General features: G+C 35.8%; 1 protein-coding gene and 1 pseudogene across 2 annotated transcripts in view; one reads left to right on the top strand and one right to left on the bottom strand.

Moving 5' to 3' along the window:
- Positions 1-27,372, bottom strand: part of MCCC2 (methylcrotonoyl-CoA carboxylase 2) — a 50,677-nt gene that overhangs the window by 11,982 nt on the left and 11,323 nt on the right. For both annotated transcript variants that reach the window (XR_001517044.2, XM_006913123.3), the window contains exons 5-11: positions 25,207-25,334; positions 23,265-23,377; positions 16,626-16,739; positions 14,880-14,944; positions 4,756-4,855; positions 4,549-4,644; positions 1,785-1,857 (exon numbers count right to left, since the gene is read on the bottom strand). Coding sequence is in view for 1 of the 2 variants with exons in the window: in XM_006913123.3 (XP_006913185.1) it covers positions 1,785-1,857; positions 4,549-4,644; positions 4,756-4,855; positions 14,880-14,944; positions 16,626-16,739; positions 23,265-23,377; positions 25,207-25,334 (689 nt within the window). In the remaining variant the exon portion in view is untranslated. The remainder of the gene's footprint in view (positions 1-1,784; positions 1,858-4,548; positions 4,645-4,755; positions 4,856-14,879; positions 14,945-16,625; positions 16,740-23,264; positions 23,378-25,206; positions 25,335-27,372) is intronic.
- On the top strand, positions 2,955-3,073 carry LOC112480704 (annotated as a pseudogene).

Below are 27,372 nucleotides of genomic sequence, written 5' to 3'. Positions count from 1 at the left end.
GAATTTTTAAAGATTTGTTCTTTATTTTGGCCTTGTCTTGATTTTTTAAAAATGTTATGTTACGTTTATTTAATGTGATAAAATGAAACACTGATTTGATGGTCACCTAGATTTCTTTAATCTTTCAGGCCTAAAATCCCAGCCTAAAGTCTATGCTACATACCCTAAGTAGCACTGCCACTTACAGAGGCAATGCAGAGAGGAATGAACTTCCCAAAAGGCCTAGCAATCCCTTCTGAGTCTTGCCCCACCCACAAAAAGAGCTGGGAATCTCACATATCTCTCCACAGTAAGATGCTACCCCTGAAGGTATACTGTCCTCTTAGCTATTTGGACTTTCAATCCTTCCTTAGCCCTGCCTGGGCTCTCTAGGCACAAGCCCTGCTGAGTAAGGCACTAAACTAGGAACAACCATGGAGGAATATACCTTCACCAGCTTCCTACAGGCCAAACAGGAAAGCAAAATACCCAAGAAACTACTAGGGTGACGTATGGCAAGTGCAGAGGCAGGAGGAGACCCCTAAGAGCTGCCAAGGATACCTGATCCTCAGAAAAATCTCTTTTTCTCCCTCCTCACTCACTCCCCGCTGATGGCCCCCACCCTCTCATGGCCCCGCTAATTCTCCTCCTCATCCTCTCATCACTCCCTCAGCCTCTCATTTCCCATCTTCTTCTCATTCCCCTCCTCTTTTCCCAACCTTATTTGAATTCCAGTACAATCAAAAAGAGATGGAGGAAATCAGATATATCCCTACTATTCATGGGGCAAAGGTGCCACAAGTCTTTTAGCAAATACAGGACAAACACATAAAAATAGATGACAAGGACTGTCCATCCATCTTTGAGAAATAAGCAGTAACAGCCTTGACTTGTTTGAAACTGCTGCACAATGAATATTACATCCTGAACTATTTAGTGACAAATCCCATCTATATATCAACCAAAAGCCCTTAATCATTTAATCACCTAACTATAAAAATATAAATTCCACTTCTAGTGTGAATCTTTCTCTTGATCATATATCAGACCAGGAAAAGTGTTGTGACTTATCCTTAAGCCTCAATGTATGTTTGCAATTTGGATTTTTGCAGCTAGTTATTTTTTCTACTCTGATATGTTGTCTTCAGACTAACTGCTACATTTTCAAGCTTTTATAAGACCCACATTTGTTTTGCCATTTGACCAAAACAGATTATGGGTTTAGCATCTATGTTTCAAATACTTTTCTTCAAAGGCCTACAAACTTAACACTTCAGATGAATGAATTAACTTTTATAAACATCCTTATTTTGTTTTTTCAGACTCGGTATTCTGTCCTGTATTCTAATCTAGTATTTGCATAAATCAACATACAACCTACACAGAGGCCAGTGAGAAAGCTTAACTCAGTCTACATCCCTCTGGGAAGCTTAAACATCATACAAAACTTACCGGTTGAATTGAAGACTAAAGAATAAAGGAGACAGTACTGAAATTTTCAAAATAAGTATAGTTATCCAGAGAAACAAAAAGAACTACAAATCTTCCTGCTAATTTTGCTATGATAAGAACCTTTTGTACAACTAATGTCACAATGGGCCTATACCACAGCATCTAAATATTATCTAAAATGTGGATCCATGAAGCCATTCAGCTATAAATGATCTTCACAAAGCAGCGTCCTTTGAATACTGACTCACAAATTTGTACTGCTCTAAATAACAAAGCTCATGCCAGGTGCATCAAACCCTGAGAGGAAATATCACTTATTTTCCAAAAATGTTCACGTTTTCAATTCTTCATACCTGTAATTAATGTGTCTCCATATAAGGCTTTGAACTCACTGAATTTGCTTCCATCCACGATTCTAGCAATGACCTAGGAGGAAAAATAACGATGCTCCTGAGAAATTGTATTACAAAAGAACTGTTGCATTTAAGTTATTTATAAGAAAAACAAATTCATAGTGAAGTTGTCACTTTCACAAAATATCACCCTACACAGAAAATCTTCCCACTAGAATTTCACTTTACATGCATGGTTAATGCCCTGAAGTCATTCTGAGCTCTGATTTTGTTGCAGACCAGAGAAGCAGAGAGCCTCCGTGGTCTGGTTGCTAGATTCAAAGTTTCGGTGGCTGTTCAAATGTATTGGCCAATGGATGGGAATTAGATCAGAAAGCAAGGTATAGTGCTTAGAGTCAGAAGACTTAGGCTCCAACCTAAGATATCACATATGATATACATGTCCTGGAGTAAGTTCTCACTTCTGCAAGGATGGGATAAAGTTGTGAAGATGTAATGACCTAGTAATAAAGGAACCTAAGAAAATAATGTTGAGATATAGGACCAACTCTGACTCCCAGCTCTACCACTGAGGAACTGGAGTCACAGGCTAGTTACCTAAAATCCTCTAAGCCTCAGTTTCCTCATTTGTTTTTTTAAAAAATGATAACACTTAAAAAGTGCTAACTACAGCATACTTCCTGGCTGTTCATTAAAAGGTAGCTATTATTATTAAGTCTTTGAAGGGGTTCAGAACGGACCTCCGCAAGATGTGCCACTTTGGCATGTGGATTATTTTAAGCTGAAGACAACCGAGACCCTGCAGGCTCACAAGAAACTTTTACCTCTCCTTTAAAGAATTTAAATTAGGGGCCTTGCCCATAATAAGAGTAATCACCAGAAATAACTTTTTATGACCTATCTACAAGGGAAGGCAAACTTCTAATTACTGAACATCTGCTCTTCTTATCATCCTGCAAATGACCTTCCTCCCCTCTGAAGCCCCAAAGTACCTTACTCATCCTTACCTCAGAATGCTATATATACCTCATTTTAACTTTCTGTCTCTGAACCTCTCATACATATGGCATCTCTGACTCTCCCTCATGTATGTTGGGTTTCCCTACGTACAGATGTAATTAAATTTGGTTACTGTCGTCTATGGCCATGCCATTAAATTTGGTTATTGTTGTCTATGGCCATGTCACCCTGAACAAGCCTAATCCCATCTGATCTCGGAAGCTAAGCAGGGTAGGGCCTGGTCAGTACTTGGATGGGAGACCACCTAGGAAGACTGGGTGCTGTAGGCATAAAAAATAAAAAATAAGGGACTATAAGCTGACAAGGTCCTTGCAATCTGTAAGGTCAACCAAGGGTTGCCTCGCCTAAAAAGAATATAATAAAAATAAAATAAATTAAAAAATAAAATTGGTTATTGACTCTTGTTAATCTAATCTGCCTCATGTAGATTTCATTATTAGATCAGCTCAAAGAACCTTGATGGGTCAAGTTTCTTCCACCCCCACACTTTCAATAAAGTTTCACTGTACTCAATAAATACTGTTGAATAAATGCAAAAAGTGGTTATGCTTAAAAGGATGAATTCTTAGCCAATTAGAAAACTTGGCTACCTCAAACAACTCATTTTTCAAGCACATCAGATTGTAAGTACCATTTTTTCTATACTTGTAATCAATTGCAAAGACAAACTAAAATCCTAATTCTAAAACTTAGAGTTAACTAAGTCACCTTGCTAAAGTTAAGCTCCACAAAAATCCAGGATTTAAGACCCTCTAACAATAATAGGGTACTGCCTAAATAAGTAATTGTATACATTCATAAGTGAAATATTATATTCATCGATTCATTCAAAAAAATATTTATTAAGTACCTACCTCGTTGCCAAGTACTATTGTAGGAATTAGGACCTAGCCATGAAAAATATTTTATGAAAAACTTTTAAATAATGAGGAATGTTTATAGTTTAGACTGGAAAAAAGCAGAATTTTATACACACACACACACACACACACACTATCTCGACTACATAAAAAATGTATATATACACATTAAGTCAAAACACCCAAATATTAGCTTTCTATGAATGGTGGAATTATAAGCAATTGTATGTTTTTCTATATTTTCTACATTTTTCACAATTAGTACAATAATAGTTTTATAGTCAATGGGAAAAGTAACAAAATACTAAGGCAGAGAATCTGGCATTATGATAATTTCTTAATTTAAAAAGTACTCTGCCAAATATGGATATTACATTCTATATGTAAACACTAAAAACTGTCCATCTAGACTACAGAAGACTATGTCAACAATTTGTAACCACAGCAACATCTAATGTAATCAAAAGTCTAATCTTCGCTAAGAAAGTATTGAACCAAAAGGTTAAGTTTTTTCTTTCAACGACTTACTGACATTTCATCCATTTTCTGAAATGAAAACATAGAAAAGAAATAGCTGACGTTGCCCTACGTCATTGATAATGTCCACAGGAATATGAAGTACAACTTATGAACAAACCAAGCTTTGTCACTGTGCGATGAAAGCTTTCCAATAATTAAGGGTTTTTCTCTCCTCTCTCTTTTAGAATTTACTGAGTGCCAATGATATCTACACTATGGAAAGTTATCTTTCCCTTAAATGTCACTCCTCACTGAGAGCCGCAACAGTTCCTGGACATGAACGTATCTAAACAGACTTCAGTTTTGAAAATGGACACACATATAAAGAAATTGACAGAAAGGTTTACAGTTCAAGGTTTACACACCTCTCGGATATCAAAATTCCTCTTTAGGTTAGTACCAACTATTCCATACAATTCATCAGAAGGAAATAAAGGATCTTCAGAGGGCTCAATGGTAACCTGCAGAGAATAGAAAAATCACATTAATCAATCTAACACATTATCTTAAGACAACATAAGCTAAAATGTTTTTCAGGAAAAAAAAAAGACAAAAGAACATATCGTGCTCACATCCAATTTCTTCTGATAATTTAGGTTCCTCACAATCTTCCTAGTTAAGTGAAGGGCATGACTATCATCCAAAGCATAGTAGTCAGTGACTCCAGACTTTCTACAGAGTAAAACACAATAATCAGAACAGGAAAAGGAAAATAATTAAATATCTTAAACCCAAATATAATCTTTCATCTAAGGATGACATCATTTTTACTTCCAAAACACTTTAATAAATGTCATCTAATTGATTATCATAATGTTCCTGGAAAACATGGTAATGTCCCTGGTATTATCCTTATTTTATAAACAGGAAAAACGAAGGCACACATAAGAACCTTGTCCTAGGACCACCAGTAGGTGCATAAGAATCCATGCCTTCTATTTCTCAAGTCTGACTTCCTTCTACTAGATGATAGGGCCTTGCTGATGAGGACTTCTATTTAATGTTCATCCTATGTACCTCTAACAAAACTCTAAGTTCAATCACAGATGCGCACTTTTGTGATGCTGTCGGTAACAACAAAAAGTGTACCTAACTGAGCTCCTAACAAAGATGCCAACTACGGCCTCTGATTTATGAGAGATTACTGAGTACCCTCCTTACAAAGTTACAGAGTAAGATGTAATAGGGTAACAAACACAAAGGCTTGAAGACACTGTCCCTCGGATCACGGTAAAAACAGGTATTGATAAGTGGTTCCGTGTTAAGGGCCACGGAAGTTCCTGTTCAACTTCAGATTCAGTATGAATGAAGGTACGGGCTTGCTCTGGTTATTAGTTCTGTTCTGAGTAGATGGTTTGTTATTTCAGATGTAGATATACTATGACTTTCTAATAAAGTATAAAAAAACTATAAAGTCAGGCAAAAATATATACTTAAAAAAATAGAATTTGGTTCATTTTATGAATAAGGACTACGCTGCTGCTATCTAAATTTTGATGTCCTGTCTAGGGAAAATGCCAAATCTTTGGGAGACATTTCTGAGAATTGGGCCCACACAGTGGTTTTGTGTCACTTTCTGCCTCTGGATTGGGTGTCCCTAAATAAGAACAGAGACCATAATTATTCCTCATTAGGACCCTCCAATGCCTTTGCAAATGGCAAATCCTTCCATTTCTTTAATTTAATATGACATTTTACAACTGACTATATCTTTTAAATGCTTCATATATAATACTAGCTACAACTGCTGATTTCTGGCTACACTATCGTAATTCAATAAGCAAATAAAAGAAGAAACTGCTTCTAAGTCAGTAAATATTTAAAATAAAATGCTTTCCTTTAAAAACTACCTATTATTGGGCTTCAATAAATTCAAAAGATTGAAATTATATCAAGCATATTTTGACTGCAATGGCATGAAACTAAAACCAACTACAGGGGAAAAAAAAACTAAAGAAAACACAAATGCATGCAGATTAAATAACATGCTTCTAAACCAATGGTCAAAGAAGAAATCAAATAGAAAATCAAAACCTACCTTGAGACAAATAAAAATGAAAACACAACCTTACAAAATCTATGGGATGAAGTAAAAGCAGTTATAAGAGAAAAGTTTATAATTATACATGTCTACCTAAGAAGCAGGAAAAAATCCCAAATAAACAATCTAAATTTATACCTAAAGAAACAACAAAAAAAGGAACAAACAAAACCCAAAGCAGAAGGAAGAAAATAGTAAAGATTAAAGCAGAAATAAATGAAATAGAAAAATAACAGAAAATATTAAGGAAACTAAGAACTGGTTCTGTGAGAGAATAAATAAAATTGACAATCTTCTACAGAGACTTATAAAGCAGAAAAGAGAAAGAACACAAATAAAATCAGAAATGAAAGAGCAGAGATTACAATCAACGCCACAGAAATACAGAGTCATTAAAGAATACTATGAACAATTATATGCCAACAAATTTGACAATCTAGAATAAATGGATGAAGAAGAAATATATAACTTTCCAAGACTAAACAAGGAAGAAACAGAGAATCTGAACAGACCAATTACTAGCAATGAAATTGAAGCAGTAATTAAAAAAAAAAAACTCCCACAAAAGCCCAGGACCAGACGACTTCAGAGGTGAATCCTACCTAACATTTAAAGAAGAATTAGTATCTATCCTTCTCAAACTAGTCCAAAAAATTGAACAGGAAGGAAAATTTTCAAACTTATTCAATGAGGCCAGCATTACCGTGATCCCAAAACCAGACAAAGACACTGACTACAAAGAAAGAGAATTACAGGCCTATATCTTTGATGAACATAGATGCCAAAATTCTCAACAAAATACTAGCAAACTGAATTCAATAGTACATTAAAGGGATTGTACACCATGATCAAGTGGGATTTATATCAGGGATGCAAGGTGGTTCAACATCCACAAAATAATTACTGTGATTCATCACACCAACAAAACCAAGGGTAAAAATCTTATGATTATCTCAATAGATGCAAAAGAAGCATTTGACAAAATTCGACATCCATTTATGATAAAAACTCTCAACAAAGTAGATATAAAAGAATCTTACCTCAATTTGATATAGGTTATATATGACAAGCCCACAGCTAACATCATACTTAATGGTGAAAAGCTGAAAGCTTTTCCTCTAAGATCAGGAACAAGACAAGGATGTCCATTTTCACTACTATTATTCTACATAGTACTAGAAGTCTTAGCTACAGCAATCAGACAAGAAAAAGAAATAAAAGGCATCTAAACAGGAAAAGAAGTAAAACTGTCACTATTTGCAGATGATACTATATATAGAAAACATTAAAAAATGAATAGAATAAACGAATTCAGTAAAGTAGCAGGATACGAAATTAATACATAGAAATCTGTCACATTCCTAAACACTAATAACAAACAATCAGAAAGAGAAATGAAAACAATCCCCTTAAGGACCTTGGATTTAAAGAGGATTTTATGAATTTGACCTCAAAAGCAAGAGAAGTAAAAGTTAAATAAATGAATGGGACTATTTCAAACTAAAAAGCTTCTGCTCAGTAAAAGAAATCTTCAACAAGGTAAAGAGATAACCATTCGAATGGGAAAATATATTTGCAATCAACACCTCTGATAAGGGCCTAATATCCAAAATATACAAAGAACTCATACAACTCAATAACCCAATCAAAAAAGGGGCAGAGGGCCTGAACAGACACTTCTCCATAGAGGACATACAAATGGCCAACAAATATTTGAAAAGATGCTCAACATCATCAGCTATTAGGGAAATGCAAATCAAAACCACAATGAGATACCATCTCACACCTGTCAGAATAGCTATAATCAACAGGACAAGTAATAACAAATGTTGGAAAGGATGGAGAGAAAAAGGAACCCTCATACACTGCTGGTGGGATTGAAAATTGGTACAGCCACTATAAAAAACAGTATGGAGGTTCCTCAAAAAACTAAGAATTGATCTACCATATGATTCAGCAATCCTTCTACTGGGTATTTACCCCAAAGACTTGAAGGGGCCAGAACATGGAATTAACTGAAGTGTCCTATGATAGATGATTGGCTAAAGAAACTGTGGTACATATATACAATGGACTATTACTCAGCCATAAGAAGAGATAAAATACTGCCATTTGTGACAACCTGGACAGACCTCGAGATAATCATGCTAAGTGAAATAAGCCAGACAGAAAAAGTTGAAAATCACACGATAACACTTATATGTGAGATATAAACCTAAAAGCAACACATGAACAGAACAAACAAACAGAGACACAGACTATAGACTAGTGTTTAGCAGAGGGTGGCGGGGGGAGGGAGGGAGAAGGAGGAGGGAGTTAGACAGGGTAAAGGGGGTCAAATATGTGGTGACAGAAAGAAATCTAACTATGGAAGGTGAACATACAGTGTAAATATATATATGCCTTACTGTTACAGTGTACAGCTGAAAGTTACTGGATTTCGTTAACCAATGTCACCATAAAAATAATTAATTAATTTTAAAAAAAAGAAAACAATCCCATTTACAATTGCATCAAAATGAATAAAATACCTAGAAATAAACTTAACCAAAGAGGTGAAAGACCTCTACTCTGAAAACTGTAAAACACTGAAGAAAGAAATTAAGAGGACACAAATAAATAGGAGGATATGCCATGCTCATGGATAAGAAGGATTAATATTGTTAAAATGACATACTACTCAAAGCAATGTACAGATTCAATGCAATTCCTATCAAAATTCCAATGTCATTTTTCTCAGAACTAAAACAAATAATCCTAAAATTTTTATGGAACCCCAAGAGACTCTGAATAGCCAAAGCAATCTTGATAAGAAGAACAAAATTGGAGGTATCACACTCCCTGATCTCAAACTATACTACAAAGCTATAATAATCAAAACAGTATGGTACTGATACAAAAACATAGCACATAGATCAATGAAACAGGATAGAGAGCCCAGAAATAAGTCCTCACTTATATGGTCAACTAATCTATGAGGAAGGAGGTGAAAATATACACTGGAGTAATAACAGTCTCTTCAACAAGTGGTACTGAAAAAACTGCACAGATACATGCAAAAAAAATGAAACTGGACCATTTCTCTTACACCATATAAAAAATAAACTCAAAATAGATTAAACATTTAAATATAAGGCCTAAAACCATAAAACTCCTGGAAGAAAACAAAGGAAGTAAACTATCTGATATCAATCTGCGTAATATCTTTTTGGACACATCCCCTCGAGCAAGGGAAACAAAAGAAAAAATAAACGAATGGGATTACATCAATCTAAAACCTTCTGCACAGCGAAGGAAACCTTCAACAACAAAAAAAGGCAACCTACTGAATGAGAGAACATATTCACAAATGATATATTTCATAAGGATTGATATATCCAAAATACATAAGAAACCCATATAATTCAATAACAAAAAAATAAACAATCCAATAGAAAAATGAGCAGAGGACATAAGACATTTCTCTAAAGAAGATATACAGATGGCCAAAAGACATGAAAAGACACCGAACATCACTAATCATTACAGAAATGCACATCAAAACTACAACGAGATACTACCTCAGACCAGTCAGAATGGCTTTATCAAAAAGTCAACAAATAATATGTGTTAGTGAGGATGTGGAAAAAGGAGAACCCTGGTGCACTGTTGGTAGTACTGCAAACTGGTGTAGCCCTGAAAAGCAGTATAGAAATTCCTCAAAAAACTAAAAATAGATGTATCATACAACCCAGCAATTCCACTTCTGGGTATTTATCCAAAGAAAACGAGAACACTAATTCAAAAAGATATATGCACCCCTATGTTCACTGCAGCATTTTTTACATTAGCTAAGATACAGAAGCAATCTAGTTGTCCATCAATAAATGAAAGTAATAAAGAAGATGTGATATATATATACCGTGGAATTTTATGCAGCAATAAAAAAGCATGAAATCTTGCCATTGGCGAGAGCATGGATAAATGGATCTAGAGGTTATTATGCAAAGTGAAATAAGTTAGACAGAGAAAGACAAATACTGTATGGTTTCACTTATATAAGATATCTAAAAACAAAATAAAACAAACAAATAAAATGAAAACAAACTCATCGAAACAGAGACCAAAGGGATGGTTACCAGAGTAAAGGAGTAAGGGGATAGGTGAAAATGGAAAGGGGAATATAGTCAGTAATATTTTGATAAATTTGCACGGTGACAGATAATTACTAGAATTAGTGGGGTGATCACATTGTAAGGTATAAAAATGTCGAATCACTGTATCGTACACCTGAAACTAATATAACTAATATAAGACTGCGTACCAACTATACTTAAATTAAAAAATAAATTGTAAAAAAATGAAATCATCCAAATTTACATGGAACCATAAAAGATCTCAAATAGCCACACCAATCTTGAGAAAGAACAAAGTTGGAGGTATCACCCTACCTGGTATCAAACTATACTACAAGACTATTGTAATCAAAACGGCATGGTACTGGCATAAAAACAGATACATAGATCAATGGAACAGAATAGAGAGACCAGAAATAAATCCACATCTATACATTCATTCATTTAATATATGACAAAGGAGGCAAGAATATACAATGGGGTAAAGACAGTCTATTCAATAAATGGCATTAGGAAAACTGGACAGATACATGCAAAAAAAATGAAACTGGACCACCTTCTTACACCATATACAAGAATAAACTCAAAATGAATTAAAGACTTAAATGTAAGACTGGAAACCATACAACTTCTAGAAGAAAACATAGGCAGTAAACTATCCGATGTTGCTATTAATAATTTCTTTTCTATGTCCACGGGCAAGGGGAACAAAAAAATAATAATAAACAAATGGGACTACATCAAACTAAAGGGACTACATAGCAAAGGAAACCATCAACGAAGTGAAAAGACAACCTACAGAATGGATAAAGATATTTGCCTATGATACATCTGATAAGGGGTTAATATCCAAAATTTATAAAGATGTAATACAACTCAACAACAACAACAACAACAACAAAACAATCCAATTAAAAAATGAGCAGAAGACCGGCACAGATAATTCTCCAAAGAGGAAATACAGACAGCCAATAGAAATATGAAAAAATGCTCAAGATAACAAATCAGAGAAATGCAATTAAAACCACTATTAGATATCACCTCACACCTGTAGGAATGGCTATCACCAATAAATCAAAAAACAAGTGATGGCGAAGATGTGGAGAAAAGAGAACCCTCATACACTGTTGGCAGGAATGTGAACTGGTACACCACTATGGAAAACAGTCTGAAGGTTCCTCAAGAAATTAAAAATGGAACTAGCTTTTGATCCCGCAATTGTACTTCTAGGTATTTATCCAAAGAAAACCAAACAATAATTTGTAAAGATCTATGCACCCCTCTGTTCGCAGCAGTACAATTTATAATAGCCAAGATATGAAAACAACCTAAATGCCCACCAACAGATAATTAGATAAAGAAGTTATGGTTTGTATATATAATGGAATATTACTCAGCCATTAAAAATGAAATCTTATCATTTGCAACAACATGGATGAACCTAGAGTTTATTGTGCTAAGTGAAATAAGTCAAACAAAGAGGGATAAATATCATATGATTTCACTTACATGTGGAACCTAAGGAACAAACTAAATAAAAACAGACTCATAGATACAGAGGACAATCTGGTCACTGTCAGAGGGGAGTGAGGTTGGGGGCTGGAAGAAAAGGGTAAAAGCTGATGAAGTACAAATTAGTAGTTAAAAAGTAGTCATGGGGTTGTAGAGAACAGCACAGGGAACTTAGTCAATAGTACTGTAATGGCTACGTGCAGAACCAGATGGGTGATAGAGTAATCAGAGGGATCATTTCATAAACTATTTAAATGTCTAACCAATGTACTATATACCTGAAACTAATAAGAAAAAGAATAATTTTTAAAATAAATAAACAAATAAAAACTTCCTAGTATTTACCCATAACAGCAGGAAAGAGAAATCTTTGATGAGGCACTATATTATGTAAGTCTTTGTGTCAAATTAACTCCTAAGGATGACTCATCAGTTATAAATATGTATTGATAAAGACAGAACCCAAAACAATTGTGACACTGTTCCAAAAAAAGCCATCACCACCTAATCACTGCCATAATTTTAAGCAGGGTGCTTATTGATAGTATGCTTAGTATCCACCAGACACTGTGCTGCAAAGTAGGAACTATTCTTATCTTTATTTTACACATGATAAAATAAAACTAGAGGAGGTTAAGTAGTTTATCTAGTCACAAAGAAATGAGTGAAGCAAATGAGAGATGAATTCTAGGACCTACATCCTAAACTGATACACTGCCTACAGCTTTCATGGACACCAGATTTTTTTTTTTTAAACAGTCAAAATTTTAAAAACTTAATGATCCTCAAATATTACCTTCATCTATTTTCCCTGATTAAGCACGTATGAACAATGGCAATACACTCTATCCTGCACCCCACTCACCCACTTCTACCTGTGTCCTCTTTCTCTCTGTGTTGAAACATTGACTCCAATGTACCCCTGTAAAGGTTAGTAAGTGTCCAGATACCAGAGTGATGCTCCATCTCTGCTCACACAGTGTGCTTACCTAAATAAACTAGCATTCTGTTCAAACTCAGGCAGAAACTCAAGCTGTCCCTCTAAGCTTTCCTATGCTTACCTCAAATCCACTCCAGTCATTCCCTTAATCATTCCTCCTTTTGTCTCTAGTTGTAAAACTGAAAGCATGCTAGCATATTTATTTTCTAATTATTTTTAATTATTTATTTCTCTTATATGCCTAATTAAATTATAAATCCTGAGGGTAGGGATTAGGCCTAAAATTCCTCTGTATTACTCATAACACTTAGTATAATCAATCTATTCATAATAAGTGTTCGATGAAAAAGAAATAAATGAAAAACTGAAGCAAAGGTAGATCCCTTAACCAACTCTTCAAAACATAGGCAGTGTTCTTTGATAGGAGAGTAGAAATATACCTATCTTTCTTCTCCCACCTACCAGGCTGCTCCCATAGCCATCTGCCTCCCTAGCTTTGCAGTCTGGTAGATCAAAGAAAGGTTTACTGCACCTGCCAGGCCACTGAGGTCGATGCTTAACTTGCCATTTATGTCTGGGTTCTTGACAGTATGGTCCTGGGCCCTCTTTTTCATTTACATTCACCCCAAGGTGAGCTCACCTCATCCCATGGTTTAAAGTCTACCTCTATGCTGAGGACTCCCTAGTAAAGATCTCCACCCTGACCTAGGCCTCAGACCCTTAGAGTTAACTGTCTTCTCAGCATCTCTAGTTGGATGTCTCAAGCATGTCTAATTTATCAAGTACAAAAGGAATGCTTGATCTCCCTGGCCATCCCCAAATCTGCGCCTCTTTCTATCTTCCCAATCTCAAGAAATAAAACGATTTCATGTCATCACCTTTGTCACCTCATTTTCCTGAACTCTTTATATAAAATCCATCAACAAGTCTCTCAATTCCACATCTAAAATAGAGCTCAAGTCTGTTCACTTCCCCCAACTTTCATTACCACCATAACCATCTAAGCCACCAGCATCTCTCACCTATGTTATTGATACAACCATCCAACTGGTCCCCCATGTAGACACCTGTAGACACTTTCCAACACTCCAAGCATTCTCCATGTAGCAGCCAGAGGGATTTTTTTAAAGCTTTTCAATGGTTTCCTAATTGCTCCTCAGCATCCATTTTGCTTGACCAAGAGGCCCGCAGGGACCTCAAACTGACACTAGCCCCTCCATTCAGGTGCAAGCCCAAAAGAGCAACTGCAGAGTCACAAGCAAATGCAAATCCTGATATGACTTTCCTAACAGCCTTTGTGTTCAACAGTCTCCCCTGCCTCCCAGCATGTTTATGCCTTATGTACCCCTTAGATAAGACTCCCATGGGGCTTATCAAAATCCCACTCTTTTCGTTTGAACTGAACAATCTGGCCCTAGCCCAGAAACCCCAAAGCACTTTAACCTAGGACCCTATTAAAAAAATGTGCCCCAAGTCCTGTCTCTCTGTGTGTCTCTTTCTATCTGTCTATCTGTCTTTCTGTACTCTGCCCTGACCTCTCTGTGTGGTCCCTCGAAGCAATGCCATGTACTCCCTCCAGGACCTTTGAGTATTAAACTTCTCTATTTCTATTTCTCTATTGGCTGTTGTTGAATCGTGGCTCACCATCCAGCATCCTGTGCTCCACTTAACAAATATTAATTTAACAAAGTCATAATAGTTACACACCAGTAGATCCAATCCACCTCCTATATTCTCTCCCTATATTTCTCCTTTGTTGGCCTTACCACATATACACATTTATATAATTTTGGGGGTATTATTTGTTTATTGGTCATCCTGACCTAGGGTATAAATGAAGTCAAAGGGAATGTCTTATCCTAAATATCTAGAACAGTGCCTGTTATACAACAGGTGCTCATGGATGTTTGTTAAATGAGAAACCTGTCTCTCCAGTCTTTCTGTAATGAAAAAACTGATGTTCTAGCTTAGATATGCAACTCTACAGTTCAAAGAATTGAACCCTAAAACAGCAGATCAAGAACAAATAAACTGTGGTTTGACCTGGCAACTTAAACACTTGGAAAGAAACAATCGCTTCTGTTTCACCTGCAATGAAGATCAGCACCTCCAAGTTCCTCAGCTGATATCTCTTCTCCAGTTGCTGCTTTAACCTAAGGCAAGGAGAAAAGTCAGTGGTGAGATTTGCCCATCTGAGATATATAAATTATTTCCTAACATGCACATCTCCCAACCTGACTATACCTACAACTCTTTCTACCATACAGCTAAAGAACATTTTGTTTTCTAATTCCACCCACCTAGCAAACCTAGATAATATTGTCTCTAGTCTACAGATGAAAAATCTGAACCCAGTATCACTAAGGAACTTGCCCACAGCCCTTGAGCAAGTGATGGAACTTGATTTGAACCCAGGCATTTCTGGCCTGAAAGCCTGCTCTCTTCCAGATGTTAGGCTACCTCTGCATGCTCGTTAAAGCCTTTGTGTCTGTGCACATGCTGTTCCCACTGCCTAGGCTCCCTTCTCCCTCTCACCCACCTGGTGAATCCCTGCTTATCCTTCAAGCCCCACCTGCCCTATGTGGTTTTCCCTGACCCACTCAGGCCTTTTCATCATTAATGGCATTGCATAGTATTAACAGAGCAATGCTTGTTTATCCATAGTCCAAGAGTATTCCACTTACACTTCTAATATGGCACTTGCCAGACTACATTTCAGTAATTTGCATGTGTCTCTGTCGTCTCCTCTACTCTGTGAGTTCCTTGATGGCAGGAACTGTAATTTATTCATCTTTGAACACTCAATAAATGTACTGAAGTAATGACTTTTTTCACCTATGCTGAAAAACGCCAGCAATTATTACGAACTGTTAAAGGTGTACCTTTAAGATAGGAAAAAATATCTAGGATTACTCACATCTAAGATTCAGCAGAATAGGACCAAAAAGAAAAAAACCTCAAGAAATAAATTAAGAATGACTTAATTACAGCCTGAGAAATTCTAACAGGAAAAAGAAAGAGAAATCATTTAGTGCTAAATGCTAACAAGATCCCTTAGGAATTGCTTACTGATTCCTATTTCTTTGAGTTGATTGATTTGTTTCTTTTTCTTCAAACAGGAAAAGCTTTAATTAGAATAATGAACATTAACCTAAAATACAGCATAGAAATGACTTATTATTCACTAGATAGAAAGCTCTGTCGTAAATAAAAAATTATTCCACGGGGAGAAGTAATTAAAATTTTCATCTCCAATTGTTCCACATCTGGAACTAAATTTTTGGGTCTCTTCTTCCCAAAAAAGTTCAGTGTAAAATAGCGATCCAGACAATAACTAATTACAACAGGTGTATGGATATTTAAAGTTGTAAAGAGGAATAAACAACTAATATACTGTATTTATTTTCAGGGATCTGACTAAAAAACTAAGGATTTGTCATAGGTTAATATTTATTGAACACCCACAACATGTTTGATACTGTGACAGGTGCAAAGATGATAAAAGTCAAAGAGAAAATTAAAATAGCTCATCCTACTAAATAACAAGTTCAGAAGATAAACAAAAGATAGAAGAACAAAAAGTTCCTTCAAACCTTGTCTTATCATTATGCATTTTTTCAACCATTTTAAGCTACTGAAAACTATGGCAATTCAATCCCAGATTATGTGTAAAACCTACAAAGCCTTTTCTCAATTTTCAGCAAAACAAGTGTCGAAATTTAGAATTTTTAAGCAGATGAGGCTGCTGCTGCTTCTGTATAATTAAAAATGGTTAGAATGGTAAATTTCTTATTGTGTATATTTTTCTTCAATCTATCGAGATTATGTTCTTACCAAGGGGGGTCCTGCCAAGAAAATGGTACCCTGCTTGCGTACAATGATGTTTTCATCAGCCAATGCAGGGATGTAAGCACCTCCTGCCGTACAGGTGCCCATGATTACTGCTATCTGTAATCCAAGCATACAAGAAACCCATGAGGTACAGCTCACACTGTGAAATATACAGTCTCTGGATCTACAGTGCCATAAACATTGCAGTACCAGGAGATATTATTAGCTAGTCCCTGTACTTCATTTAAAAAATGCAGGCCTCTAAACGTTTGAAATAGTTTAACTTCTTGTATCAAAACATTCTGAAGGGCTTCTGTCACACTTTCACAATGTTTATGGATAATCTCCTTGTGAAAGAGAAGACTGGCCAGACAGACCATGAGCCTGAGCAACTAATGGAGAGAAGAAACTCACAACCCACACATAAATTAGTAAAACTGTATTAAAAGGATAACTTTTAAATCTAATAATAACAAGTCCTGTAAACAATTGCCACCTACTTCATAGGAATACTGAAATAATTCTCCAGATCAATGTTGTTAATACTTTGTGTTACCCCAAATATGATATGTTCTAAATCTAAAACTAACGTTAGCCTCACAGTTGAAAAGTTTGCTCAAAAGAAAGTCAATTGTGTTGAAGCTGGGTGATGCACATAGGAGGGTTCACAGTACCATTATCTCTACTTTTGTGTCTGTTTAAAATTTTCCATAATAAAAGCTTAAAAAATATTCTTAGAGATTAATATGACACAAAGAACAATAAATATGGGTTTGGCAGATTACTCCTATACAGGAATAAATAATATCGCAAAAAAAAAGGAAAGAAGAATGTAATGGATATTTTCTTACATTACCACCTTAAAGCAGTTTTTGCTACTAATCTCAATATTCCATTAGATTTCCTTATGGTCATACAAATATTTGTTTTGAGAAAAAAAATGCCACATTAGTATTAATCCAAAAATAGAATTCAGCACAAGTTAACATTTTTACATATAAAAACTGCCAAAAAAGCATTTCTCCTTATTTCATGTATGTTATTTAAAATGACTGTACCTGAAACATAAAAATATTTTTTTAATGGCTGTAGTATTTCTCTATCAACATATTACAGAAATGTTTATTGCTTATTATTTTGGCTCATCAATCACCCAGAAGTTTGTTTTCAAAATATCTATGGCTAGAAAAACTCTTGACCATGAGCACAAAATACATTATTATAGCAGTGTTCATAATAGAGAAAATATGCAAATAATCAACATATCCATCAATACAACATTTCAAATAGATAAATGACATTAATAAATAAGTTATTTAAAAATCTAAGGCAAAAATAACAAATGAAATGTTAATACTTCATAATTCTGAGTGAAGGGTACAAGTCTTTCGTTCTATAATTCACTGTATTTTTTGCATGTCTGAAATATTTTATGAGCTTTTTCTTTAAGATTCTGTCAGTAGAAAAGAACACAATTTCACCTTATCAGCCTGTAGTTCTCTGTACTAGAACACCAGATTCTGCTCAAACTACTTCGGTACCTAAAAAAAAAAAATCCAGGAAGTAGAGGAGTCACAATGATGCAAGAATCTTAAAGGGGACAATTTTTAAAAGTAATACCTAAAGAACTAAATAGGCATAGCAGGGTTCCATGAAAACAACCAGAGAACAAAAGGAGAAAAATAAAGCACTGTCAGCAAGTATTCAGAGACCAAGGGTGGACATGGAGATGGCGGGTAGGGGATGGAAGAGACAAAGAAAGAGGAGTTAGTTTATCAAAATGTAGCAAGACAAAAATGAAGGAAATGACTATATGTCAGCTATATGTTAATAAAAATATATATATTTAAAAAAACGAGGGAAATGAAACTGAATGCCATCATGCCATCTCAGGGGGGAGAAAAGATCTACCAATTTAATAGAAAGATCTCACAACTGAATAGCTGACAAATTATTAGCACATCGACGTCAGAGAATTTTATCATATTCCTAAGAGCACTTAGGATGTGTTTTCTCCACAGTACTTCTGCAACCAAGGAAATCAACAATCTACCTCTCTGAGACCAGCTGATAATGGCTCCCAATAATCTTTAACTCTTGGTATTCAAGTCCTGTGTAATCTTGACCCCTTGAGTGTGTGGTGGATCTAGTGATGTCCTTTTATCAAATGGCAGGTGTTACTTCTGTGATCAAGTTATAAAAGACTATCTCTTCCATCTTGCTGGCCCTCTCTCTTGCCTTCTTGTCTGCTCACTTTGATGTAGGCAGCTGACACATGGTGAGATGCTCTACGGAGAGGCCCACATTGGAAAGAACTTAGACAGACCACCAGCCAGCAGCTCATAAGGAACTGAGTGAGGCCTGCAAAGCACTGAATCCTGCCAGCAAGCACATGAGTGAGCTAGGGGGTGGATCCTTCCTAGCTGAACCTTGAGATGACTAGGAGAGACCCAGAGCTAGAGGATCCAGCTAGGCTGTGCTCAGACTCATAACCCATAGGAACTGCGAGATAATAAATGCAGTTGTTTTAAACTGCTCAGTTTTGAGGTAATTTGTTCTGCAGCAGTAGAAAACTAACACAGAGATCAAAACCATCTACCTTAAGTGACTAAAACCAAAGCATACCTGAAGACTTGAGATAGTCTTTGTTTACAAGTACTTTGTTGTTGCTCTTCAATCCAGCCGTAAACCACTCCTCTATTCCAGAGAGGGGAGACGAGCCATAAACGGGATTCCATACCAACTCGGAGAATGATAAAAAAATCAAGAGAAAGACATAGGTAAACCTTGAAACCACTATGCTGAGAGAAACCAGTCACAAAAGATCACTTATTGTATGATTCCATTTATATAAAATGTCTAGAACAGACAAATCCACAGAGACAGAAAGTGAATTAGTGGTTGGCAGGGGCTGGAGACACTGGAGAGAAATGGAGAATAATTGCTAATGAATAGGCATTTCCTTCAGGGGTGATAAAAATATTCTAAAATTGATTCAACTTTGAATATCCTAAAACCATTAAATTGTACATATTAAATGGGTAATTGTATGGTATGTAAATTACATCTTAAAAGCTGCTATAACAAAATTTTTTAAAGCAAGAGCTATAGTTACTAAGTACACAAAAATAAAAATTCTCAAATTTTCCATCTAAAAGAAAGGCTCTTCCAGTCACATGTATCTAACAGGAACAAAACTTAACATTGCTAAAACAAATTCTAATAATAGGAATAAAAATTAAATAAAAGAATACAGATAAATTGCCACTGTCACACAATCTCACCATTTAATTCGAAGCCATTTACTCACTCACAAAACAGAGTGCATGTACACCAAGACGAGGAGCTCTGCCACTGAGTCTGCTGCTGCTACTTACAAAGCACAGGGACCCCAGGGCCACAACAGCACCAACGACTTTCCAGGTCCCGAAGCACTGGTCTGTGGTACAACAAAGATCTTACTCTGGACCACACTGGACGAATAATCTCCCAGAAAGGAGATTCTGCTGCTTTCTCTTCTAAAAGGATACAAGATGCTTGACCATAAACTGATCTGACCACACTTGAAGGTGCATGGGAGGCACTGCGCAAGGAGAGGTATCATAGTGACCTCCATCTGCATCAGGACAAGAGAGAACTCCCAAGAACCGTACTGAGAGGCTACAATCCACCCAGTCACAAGGGACGTGGGTCTGCTCTGTGACACAGACAAACCAAGAGATCTCTCTCGTAGGGTGAGGAAGGCCACGGCGATTCAAAAACTTGAATCAAGAGTAAGACAACAGCAAGAAGGCTAAGGATAATGTGTACCTGAGAGGAACAATAGTTGTCACCACTACCACAGAAAGCACAAGCAAAATTTTTGAACAAAAGGAAATGAGATGCTACAAAAGTGAGATAATAGCCTTTAAAAATCTTTAGACAAAATTTCATTATCCTCCATGTCTTGCCTGAACAAACAGAGACTGGTTCTCACGCACCCAAAACAAATTACAAATTGTAGGTCAGTCAGCAGCCTGCCCTATGGAAAGAGTCTCTGAAAGGAAGTCAAGAGGTTTTATATCGAATTCTGAAAAGCTGTGTGACCTCTAGACCTCCATCCTTCCACTGAAAGATGGCAGAAGACTACCAGCAGTTCAAAGGCATATGGTGTTAAATGTATTACAACTTGGAGGGGAGAAAAGTTTCAGGTGCTTGATGGAAAAGCCATTAAAAACATGATAATGTTTTTCAAATCTCTAATTTTACATCTTTTTCCATTCAAAGTAATTGTGGAAAGCAAATACTGGCTGTATCACATTTTTTTCTTACTGTACTTGAGGAACCATTAAAAAATAAAAGCCACAAAATACACATGTCAATTATATAGCTGTCCAGAATAAAGAACATTATCAACTATAGTGACTGATCACACTGCTGATTCTAGAATATTCATGCTTATCTGTGTTAACTGGATAGGCTGAAATGTATACAGAAAACAAAAAGTCTGTTTTACCCAGGACGTTGTGTCTCTTTCTTAATCTTTTTATCAGAGAGCCTCAAAGCAGTCAAACAGAGTAACTTGTCTTCCCCAGGCCCTATCTATCTTTATGAACAGGTTGAAATGCATTTTAAAAATAATGATATACAGTGCCTGTCCTAACTAAGCCCCTCAAAACAATTAACAAGATCTAAAGCGAAAAAAATAAATTTCAAAAATAATGAGCTAAGCCAAGGTGGGAAAGAGGGAAAAAGGTAAGGAAAGAGGAAAGGGAGGGACACCTGAGAATAATTTTAAGTACATCTCCAAAAAGGACAAATAATAGGCAGAAGCAAACAAAAAAAAAAAAAGTGAAAGGCTTGAGGAGCTGCAACTAAACATGGCTCACACATAGCCTGACTTTTTTAGTGAAGCATGTAGTAATAGCTTCAGTGCAGATACAGGTTTAGAGTTCATATACTGAAAAGATCATGTACTGAACAGGCACTATAGAGACTAGTATGTAATAACAATTAATTTTTTTTTAATTCCAAGAGGTTCATAAAAATATTGAAAGGCAAATCTCAACCATAAACTTCCTACTGGAGTGAAACAGAAAAAATAAATGCTAAGAGAACTGGCTCAGTTAAAGAAATACTGATGTGAACATGTTTAGGAAACAAAAATAAAATAGGCAAAAGGAAAGTACATTCAGTCAAATGCCCTTTAGACATTTTAGATTTTTTTATCACAGGCAGGTACTGCTTATTCAAAAATATATGGACACTTTTAATTTTAAGAAGACCTGGTTTTTAAAGCACTTCAACCTCTATGTTCCACAGGAGCAGAAACCATACCTGGTTTTATTCACCAGCATAGAGCCTGACTTATAGTAGATCCTCCATAAAATTTAAAAAAAAAAAAAAGTGTTAGTTAATGTTTTATACAGTTTCCACAAAAGCTACATGAACAAAAAGAGCAAAGAATGAGATTGCAAGGTGACAGAAGTTTACGGCAGGTTGAATAGTGGCCCCCCAAAAGAAATGTCCACACCCAAATCCCCAGAACCTAGGAATGTGACTTTATTTGGAAAAAGTCTCAGATGTAATCAAGGATCTTAAGAGAAGATCATTCTGGATTACCTGGGTGGGGCCTAATTCCAATGACAAGTGTCCTTATGAGAGAGAGAAGAGAAGACACAGACACACTGAGGAGAAGACTATGTGAAGACCGAAGGAGAGACTGGAGTCCTAACCACAAGGTAAGGGAGCGCCTAGAGCCACCAGAAGCTGGAAGAAGCAAGGAACAGAATTTTCCTTAGAGCAGTCTGAGGGAGCACAGCCCTGCTACCCCCTTGATTTCAGACTTCTAGCCTCCAGAATTTGAGAGAATATTTCTATTATTTTAAACCACCCAGTTTGTGGTAATTTGTTACAGAAGCCCTAAGAAGCTAATGCAAGGTCAGTACTGCTATATAAATTATAATACCAGATTAAATGGGCTAATTTCCCCTATAAAACAAGAGATCACAATAAGAATTTCACATCAGCTAATGGAAGAGCCATCGATGCAAAACTGAGCAAAGTTGAAGTTCTTATTAAGATAAATAAAGCATAGAGATAGGCGAGGTCGCTACAGAACAGTAAAATACATAATAATAACATATTCTATTGATAGAAAATAAAAATAGATATAATAATCGCAAGTGAAGACTAATTAGAATATTAATAAAAATACTAAAAACTTTAAAAATCCAATAATAAAAGTATTTCAAACATGCAAAAAAGATTAGAGAATAAAAAAAATAAATATCCTTCCATCTAATACCAACTCTTACTAAATCTTGACATTTGGCCAAATTCACTTCAAATTTTTTTTAAGGAATAAAATATTTCAGATATAACTGATGTCTCTCCATACCTCTTACCTGACTCCTTTCTCCTCTCTCCCACCTCAAAGGTAACTACTGCTTTAAAGTTAAGTGTATCATTCACATGTACATGTTTAGATATAAGTGTATTCCTATAATTAACAAAAGAATCTGACTGGAGACAACCTTAAATTACTTTCTGTGGGAAAAAACCTCAATTCTCAATTAACTTTTGTTTTAAGTCACTCAGAGTACCTAATTATCAAAGTCATTTAGCACAAAAGGCAAAACATCTCATTAAATGAGAAATTACCTGTGTAATATTTTTAGAAGACATAATTGCCTGATAATAGAATATTCGGCCAAAGTGGTCTCGATCTGAAAATACATCTTCTTGTCGATGTAAGTTTGCCCCTCCTGAATCAACTGAAAACAAGAGAAATGACAGAAATAAGTACATCTCTATGAACGAAATATGCTACACACAGGAAGGCTTCTATCAATGACAGCATCAGTTCTTAATCACATTCACAAAAAAATTTGCCCTATCTTTTTAATCTATTCTGCAGCATCTTTCTCCAATCCCCCAATACAGCCAAAAGGATTCACTATTTTCCTCAAATCCAATAGGCTTTCCTACTCCTATACAAAAATTTACTTGACATGTGTAGGACATTCTCTCCTTTGAGGACCTGCTAAAGCCCCCAAAACGCCGTAAATGTTAACCAGTTCAGCTAAAAAAAAAAGTATCTTTCCCTCTTTTAAGCCAATGCAAATACCCTCTACAGAATTCATGTGACAATTTATCACGTATTACTGCAGATTAGAGTCGTGAATTAGAATGTCAGCTGAGTTCAAAACAGAGTGTGGTTACTTCAGAGCTGTGTAATTACAGGTGTGTTTCCTAGTCATTCTATGCTTCCGTTCCCTCACCTCTGAAATGAAGATAACAACAGAAGCTATCTCATAGAGTTGTTATTGGGATGACATGAAATGTGTGTAAAGTACTTAGTTCAGCACATACTGTAAGCGCACATATTAATGCTACAATAAGGTAGCTAGTCGTATACCTATCGCTCTTGCCTACAACCAACCATAAGTCTTTTTTTGTCTTATGATATATTATATCTTGTCTCCAGTCAAGACAGGAACAACATAATACTCTTCGCTGCATTCCCTACAGTGTTTGCACAGCACCTGCTAGCAATAGGTCCTTATTTGCTGTATGCTATATGTGCAAAGCAGTTTATACCGTAAGTCACCAGGTAAATTCACTTTCATAGAAAAAAAAATCTCTATATCAGTACCTGTTCAAATATCCACATAAATGAACAATATATGCAATATATGTTGGCATTTTATCAAACTAAACCAGTATTCAGGAAGCAACAATTTTTTACTGCCTTGCTTTTATGTTCTTTTTGAAATATCCTTAGATTTAAATGTATTTTAATTTTAAATATAAATTTGCTTTCATTGAAAATTAAATTTTCTTACGAGACTTATTTGGGTTATCATTCATAAAGTATATGTCTAATGACTGTTTTATACCTGAAACTAACATAATATTATATGTCAATTATAATTGAAAAAAATTTTTTAATTAAAATTAAATTTATTCAAATTATATCCGCTCAAATTATATACATACTCAAGCATTTAACATAGTACCTGGCACTCAATAGATCTATAAACTAATATTAGCTACTAGTTTTTCACAGTTTGAACCCACTGTGGTTAATAGAAAAACAGAACATATAGAAGGAAAAAAACACACATTTGTAGAGAAAAAATTGGCATACACCAAAATACTGTCAGGAGTTCTATTTCTCGGTGATGTTATTATAGATAGTTCTAGTTTACCTTTTCTCCAAGTTTCCAGCAAAAAACATGCACTTCTTTTGTAATTATGGGAGAAACTAACAATTACAACTACAAATTGATAATGTTATGTATATAGCCTTCCTAACCAGGGGTCCCCAACCCCTGGACTGTGGACTGGTACTGTTCTGTGGCCTGTTAGGAACCAGGCCACAGAGCAGGAGGTGAGCAGTGGTGAGCAAGTGAAGCTTCATCTATATTTGCAGCCGCTCCCCAGCACTAGCATCACAGCCTCAGCTCCACCCCAAATCATCAGGCATTAGATTCTCATAGGAGCACTGGTCCCTGGTGCCAAAAAGGTTGGAGACTGCTGTTTAAACAGTCTTATATTTTACCAGCTAAAAATAGTTTATTTTACAACTCCTGTAACTTGCCCAAGTAGATGCAGGGGAGCCTGTTCTGCAATGCAATTTCTTGTGCTCGTAAATGTTTTTTCACAGTCACTGGGTAGTAGGTGCCTCCTTTGACAGTTGCATCATTGGCAATAATCATGCATTCTATTCTGAAAGGCAGAAAATTCATGAGAAGAGAATATGAGAGATTTCTTTAAAGTTAAAGGCCAATTATTTCGCATTCCAAGACATTCTAATGCTACCTTCAACTTCTAGTACATATCACCAATAATAGTCATTAGTAGACATTCATATGATATAAAAGCAAGCTTTAATCATAGTTCACATATTTATTTAATATAAAATGATCACTTTTAACAAGATTACAAACTTGTACTTGATTTTTAAAGTCATCAATCCTATATTAGCAGTGAAAAATTAGTAACTTAAGCCACATTTCATAATAACTATTTGAATGAAAGGGTCCCAACAAGATAATAATAATAATAATTTTAAAATCCAAGTCTCAAGGGTGAGAAAATCCCTCTTAATAAACCTTCAAGTTTCCTTTATGGAAAATAATTTGCAAAAATGAAAGCTGATCCATCAAGAGTATTTATTTTTCATGTTTTCAGAAGTTCAACATTATTGCCATATGCTTTTCTACAAAACAAAAAATTTTAAAATACAACATTTATCTTGCTTAATGTAACAACAGATGCAAACTTTAAAATAGTATATTGAAAACAAATACTATAATGAGTCATCGTGGTGCCCTATCTCACCAAAATCAATTTGTTGGGTACCTCAGCCCACAAGTAACACACAAAGAGCAGGGTGGTGAATGCAGAAAGTCGGTTAGGGAAACTGCTCAACACTGCCAAGAAATCTGAAGATCAGAGGTTCATTTGAAACTTGAGAGAACAATAGTGTGTTCTTTACAAAAGTTAATTTTCTTTATATTTATGATTTTTCTGTTTTCTCACTTTACATTCTCTAGAATTCTAAAAAGTAACTCATTGAATCCCTACTGAAAATAAAGTAGAGAACAGGACATGAGCACACAGCCTCAGGTAGTGCTGTGCTTATCATTCTAGGGTATGTGGCCAGCAGTGCTCACCACAACATAACAGGGCTCCTCTCCTTTGAGCATCAATTTTATTCACTAGGTCTGTGGATGAAAAAAAAAAAAAAGGAGTTTAAGGGACAGTAACCTCACAGGGTGATCTGATCATAAATTTCTAACTGGCCAGGTCATGGTGGGTAGTCACACCCCAGGCATATAACTTTTTTAGTAAAAGGATTATCTTTGCCTTAAGCAAGCCCTGTCCACAGTTTCTATGCATCTAGGTTAACACACCTTTGAAATAAGTGAAACCACCCTCAAGAGCGCACATAATCGTCAACTATCCTGTAACCCAATCCTCGCCTTGTTTTCTCCCATCTCCATGTAATCTTCCTTAGCTCCTTAATTTCAAATGCATAAAAGCTGCTGCAAAATTGTTATTCTGCAGAGCATTTGATATCTTGCTCCCCAGCATGTATCCTCAGTTTGGCTCAACTCTTACAAAAACTCTCTTCAGGTTTGGGAATTTCTTACGTGGACAGGTAACATAAAGTCTTTTTCCACAAGTGGAATGAAAATGTTTAACGACTTTAACATTAAACAAACTAGACTTCAAAGGGATTTTAGGCTCCAAGCAGATGGCTGGGCCATAACCCGATACCTCCAGAGTGTGTTCACACTTCCCTGCCCTGGTTGAACTGCACAGGAAAAGCTTAAGAAACTCTGGTAATGGGCAGAGGCCAGGCTGTGGAGTCAGACAAAGCCAGGCTGAAATTCTGGCTCTGTCACTTGCTAGATATGTGACCTTGGAAAAGAGACACAGCCACTTTTACTCATCTATTAAAAGGTCACAAACATGTTACAGAATGAGAAATAAAATCAGTCCACAAAACAATGTACTGTATCTCTGTTTGCCTACCCAGTATCTCTTATGTTGGCAAACAGAACTAAACTTTCTTTCAGAAACTGGCTCTTCTCTATTTTTAATCCACATGGTTCAAGTGGGACTAACCCTAAAGCACACCTTCAAAGGTGGCACAGAACCAGGCCTTTCTACTCAAGAGTCTATGCTGTGACGCAGCAATGGGCTCGGGCCTCAGGTCTATCCCCTTAGAAGTAATTCTACCACTGCGGCTGCTAAA

Source organism: Pteropus alecto, unplaced genomic scaffold, assembly GCF_000325575.1.
Source record: "Pteropus alecto unplaced genomic scaffold, ASM32557v1 scaffold20, whole genome shotgun sequence".
NCBI lineage: Eukaryota > Metazoa > Chordata > Mammalia > Chiroptera > Pteropodidae > Pteropus > Pteropus alecto.
The sequence above is the reverse complement of the archived record's forward strand: the minus strand, read 5'-3'. Positions and strand labels throughout refer to the sequence as shown.